At 48.3% G+C, this 4,420-nt stretch overlaps 1 protein-coding gene across 3 annotated transcripts; it reads left to right on the forward strand.

The window, feature by feature from the left end:
- The first annotated feature begins 8 nt into the window (after nucleotides 1–8).
- GEMIN6 (gem nuclear organelle associated protein 6) lies at nucleotides 9–3,893 on the forward strand. 3 transcript variants are annotated; one of them, XM_035552853.2, is made up of 3 exons: nucleotides 9–290; nucleotides 1,735–1,880; nucleotides 3,225–3,893. In XM_035552853.2, the coding sequence occupies exons 1-3, from the start codon at nucleotides 276–278 to the stop codon at nucleotides 3,598–3,600; spliced, it is 537 nt and encodes a 178-aa protein (XP_035408746.1). In that variant the 5' UTR covers nucleotides 9–275; the 3' UTR covers nucleotides 3,601–3,893. The 3 variants fall into 3 exon arrangements, with proteins under 3 accessions (XP_035408746.1, XP_035408747.1, XP_050565516.1); XM_035552854.2 differs by lacking the exon at nucleotides 9–290 and adding an exon at nucleotides 1,299–1,371; XM_050709559.1 differs by lacking the exon at nucleotides 9–290 and adding an exon at nucleotides 1,300–1,419.
- Nucleotides 3,894–4,420: the final 527 nt, after the last annotated feature.

Below are 4,420 nucleotides of genomic sequence, written 5' to 3' on the forward strand. Positions count from 1 at the left end.
GGCGCGCATGCGCGCGGGGCGGGCGCCGGTTGTCGCCTGAGGGGAAAAAGGGGACGGGGAGAGCCGGGACCGGGGGGCTCGGGGAGACGGTGTGAGACCGCCCGGAGCACCCGGCAGCGTCCATGTGGGGCTGAGGGGGGAAGGCGCCTCCGGAGCGGCGGCTCTGAGGAGAAGCTCTCCTTCCCCGACAGAGATGCGATGCGGCTGAGGGAGAGGAGCTGTGCTCATCCGAAAGGCGGTTTTTGCCTCCTGAAGCGCTTACTTACGACGTGATTATGGCTGAATTTGCGGTGAGAGTTGTAACTGCCCGCGGTAGCGACCTGTGTCTGTCAGACAAGGATCAGGTGGCAGGGAAAAATAAATCTTCCAGGCTTTGTTTAGAACAACTAATTAAACTTTCAGCATTGAAAAAAAAAAAGGGGGGGGGGGACTGAGACCAGAGATTTAAGACTGAAAATGCTTGGAGCATTTTGCTCTAAAGTGACTTTGAACAAAATCCTCTCCAGCCTGATGCAGAAAGGCACCAGTTAGGAAGCTATTTACATCCCGAAGGACTAAGATGTGTAATGCATGGAAATACGTGCATATATATCTGAGAACACTACAGTCATTCTTTCCACTGATTTTCCTTCAACCAGGAGCTAAAATTTCTCAGTAATACTTGCTCTTATAGTGAAAACGACCAGATTTGCAAGTTTCTGCTTTCTTAATAAACTATATCTGAGAGAAAGCAGTAGCTGATAAAGTAACTCATCCATAAATCCACAGCACTGGGAATTAAAGCCTTACAATAAGAAATAAAAATCCCTCCTTAAGCCTGCAAAATACCAAATATTTCCTTTTATACCTATCTCCTGCTAGGATCACAAAATCACCACATTTTCATTTGTATCCCTGAACGATGGAAGCTTGTTTGCTTCATCCACGGGGAGCTTTTCAGTAGCAGTCATCAGACATAGAAGCTCCCTGGAAAAACAAAAAGGTTTTCACTTCTGCAGCTGCACAGGAAAAACTCGCAAAGCAAACCTGCAGGCAGCCCAAAAGCAAGGAGCAAAAAGGGTTATTTGTATGTCGCAGACACCTACAGGATGAACCTGAAAGCATTAACGCACAGGAGAGGACCCGAGCCAGGATTTCGCACGCTCGCTGCAGCCGCCCCACGCGTTATTTGGGGTCACCCATTTAACAGATACACCTCCTATGTGGCTGATGAACCTCTAGCACGTTTACGGGACGCTCCTCGGCAGCCCCCAGTTGGGTGCTTTTACAAAACCCAGGCCGCCAACCGGGTCGGGCTGCCGGCAGGAAGCGGCGGGGCCGGGCCGAGCCCACACCCGCCCTCGGCGGCCGGGGACCCGCAGGCGGCAGCCGGTGAGGCAGGAGGGGGGCATCGGGGGCCCTACCGAGGACGGGAACCAGGTGCCCGCAGCCCGCTGGCCTCCCCACATCGTTGCGCTTCGCGGGGGTGAGGTGGGACGGGTGTCCCCCACGCTGGATGGGGGTGGCTTTGCTGTCCGTGCCGGCAGCGGGGCTGGTGCGGGGGATGGAGTGGGAGAGCACCTGCTGCTCGCGCTGCCCTGAGTGTTTTTAATGTTTGCATTAAAAACAACAACAACAAAAAAAAGTGGCTTAAAATGTGTGGAAGGTTCTTACCTAGAGGCAAATTCAGTTCTGATGTAAAGGGCAAAGCAAGGAGATTCATTACTTCTGCTAATTGCTCTGGCTATTTTCTAGGTTCTGGGTGTAGGCAATATGAATGACTGGCAAAAGAAAAGTCCTCTAGACTGGGAAACATACGTGAACAAAAGGGTGAAAGTTGCAGCAGCTGAGAAAAATGAATATGAAGGATGGGTCTTAACAGTTGATCCAGTTTCTGCCAAGTAAGTACCAAAGCTTTTGCTTCGCTAAAGCTCAGAGAAAACGAGTTTTTGAGGAAAAGAGGACCCCAAGAGTGAAGCAAACTTACTTGGAGGAAAAAAAAAAACCTGCGTGTTGAGGCTCTGTGTTTAAGTGTCAAGGCCTAAGAGAAAACAGTAGCTGATGAGACCTAAATCCACATTAATTTCATTCAAGGGACTGGTAAGTTTGGAGGATGGATAATAGCTGAATTCATAACGGCTTTACAAGGGAACGGGCAGAAATTTGGCTCTGTGCTGCAAGAGGTTTTTCTTATCTTTTTGTTTGCAAGCTTGTCCAACAGGAGCACAGTACAGAGGCTAGAAACTAAAACATCCAGCCTGTGATGTGTTTCAGATGAAATGGTTGTTCTTTCAGCTATGTAGTAGCTCTGATACTCTGATGTTCTCATAGAGATGCTTGCCTTTTTGATAGGAAAGGTTTCTGCAGCTGTGGGTGATTTGGGGGATGGCCAAGGCTAAAATTAATGGCATATTTCATTGCACATCCCACACACAGTCTTTTATTCCACTAACAGTGACAACAGCAAATTAATAAACTGTAGAGTTCTGGACTTTTTCTTCCCACAAAAGGAAGAAAATGGTTTCTGATTCTCTTCTATGGTATATGGGGAGGAGATGCTAGAAGTATAACAAGTTTTTTTCCTGACTGTATTTTAGGACTTCTGGAATGTAAGTGCCCTTGAGAAAAGATCAGGCAGCAGTCTTAAATGGCTACAACATGAGCCTGAACCTGCTGCAGTGTGTTCTTGGTGCAATACTCAAGTATAGTTTTCAGTTAAGAAGCTAGTGATACTCATTAAAAATACATATATTGCTATTTTAGTGATGATCAATAATTAAATGTTAATAATTACCCATTAAAAGCTTCTGATGTTCACTGTTGGCTGCCACCACTGCGTTCAGCGTTCTATGTGTTGAGTGTATGATGGTATCATTTTTTAATGTTGGAAGACTTGGGGCGCTTTAGCGAGGTTGGGAATACTGCTCAAATTACATTCCCAGCCCCGATTCTGATGCATTCTGCTACTTTGGTGGTGGTGGTGTTTGTTTGTTTGTTTTTCTTATGTTTTGCTTGGTAGTACCTAGAGTAGTTTCAAGTTCCAGGTCAGAAGTTACCCCAGAGCCCCACGGTTTCACCATTTTAAGGACATAGCATGTTTCTCAAGAAAAGCCCTGGCTACTTGGCATTTTCTAAATACCTGGATTGCAATGAGGCTTCTGAGCGCTCACCTCCAAGACCCTTGGGTTGTGTTTCTCAGTCATCAGTTAGGTACAGTCAATCACGCATCCTTCTTTCCCTGGCAGTGTTGTCCTGGCAAACTTCCCAGAGAATGAAAGAGTGTCCATTGTAGTTGTGCTGGGCCACGCTGTCCAGGAGGTCGACGTCCTGCAGGAAGCGGACGATGACATGAAGGCACGGCTTTCTTGCATATTTGCACCCGAGGAAAGCAAAGCTTACAGCCCGGAGGAGCTCGACAAGAGGAAGAACGACCTGAAGAGCTGGCTGGAAGCAAACCACATCCCTGTGACAGAGCAAGGAGAATCGGGAAGAACGCTGTGCGTGGCAGGGGTGCTGACCGTTGACCCGCCGTACGGCCCGGAAGAGTGCAGCAGCTCCAACGAGATCATCCTGTCCCGTGTTCAGGGCCTGATACAGGGCTACCTGGAAAAGAGACAGTGAGGTCTGCTGCCTCCAGCACCGGCCTTCGGGAATGGGTCTGCCTGCCCCGTTAGGGACTGTTCTGGGGGTCAGTATGCCTATGTCCAGAAGTGCTGCGTGTCAGGGCTTGTGTCTGAATTCTTGTACGTTAAGAGAGGAGTAAAGCAAGCAGCGTAAAGTACAAGCACAAAACATTTCGCGTGCACTATTTTTGGTTAAAAAATCAATGATAATAATGCTGTATTAAACTGATGTACCACTATATTTTTTTGTAACAGTATTATGAAAGATGAAATACGAGAAATTTAAACTTCCTCTGCCTTTTAATTTCATTACTTTTCTAGCGGTGTAGGCATGTTTATTCGAAGTGCTTGCCACAGATCTTTATTTCTTCCAGAAGGAATCGTGATACTTGAATTCCCACACCAGATGCAAGATTTGTTGGGAAAGCTTTTATTTTCCTACAGCGTTTCTTCTGTTTCAGCACATTAATTATAGCGTAGGATGAGGTTTGTAGGATTATCAGGGGAAGTTAGCAGGCAAATAGGCTTTAAGGCCATCCATCATTCTCCATCCACATTCACTACTTCAGCACAGCAGTGACTGGAGGACGTTTGTCGCATGTAATTCCCTGCAGCTGGGGAGGTTTGGCTTTCTTTTAGAGCTTTGGTGCCGTTTTACACCATTACCCATTTATTTCTCAGACGCCGTCCCCCGCCACTCCCCTCAGGCGCCTGAGGCGCGAGGCGGGAGCCTGCCTCAGCCCCTCCCCGCGCAGCCGCTCTCGCGAGACCTCCGCGCGGCCGAGGCGTGCGCTCCCCCCGCCCCGCCCCGCGTTGCC

This window comes from Cygnus atratus, chromosome 3 (genome assembly GCF_013377495.2).
Source record: "Cygnus atratus isolate AKBS03 ecotype Queensland, Australia chromosome 3, CAtr_DNAZoo_HiC_assembly, whole genome shotgun sequence".
NCBI classification, from domain to species: domain Eukaryota; kingdom Metazoa; phylum Chordata; class Aves; order Anseriformes; family Anatidae; genus Cygnus; species Cygnus atratus.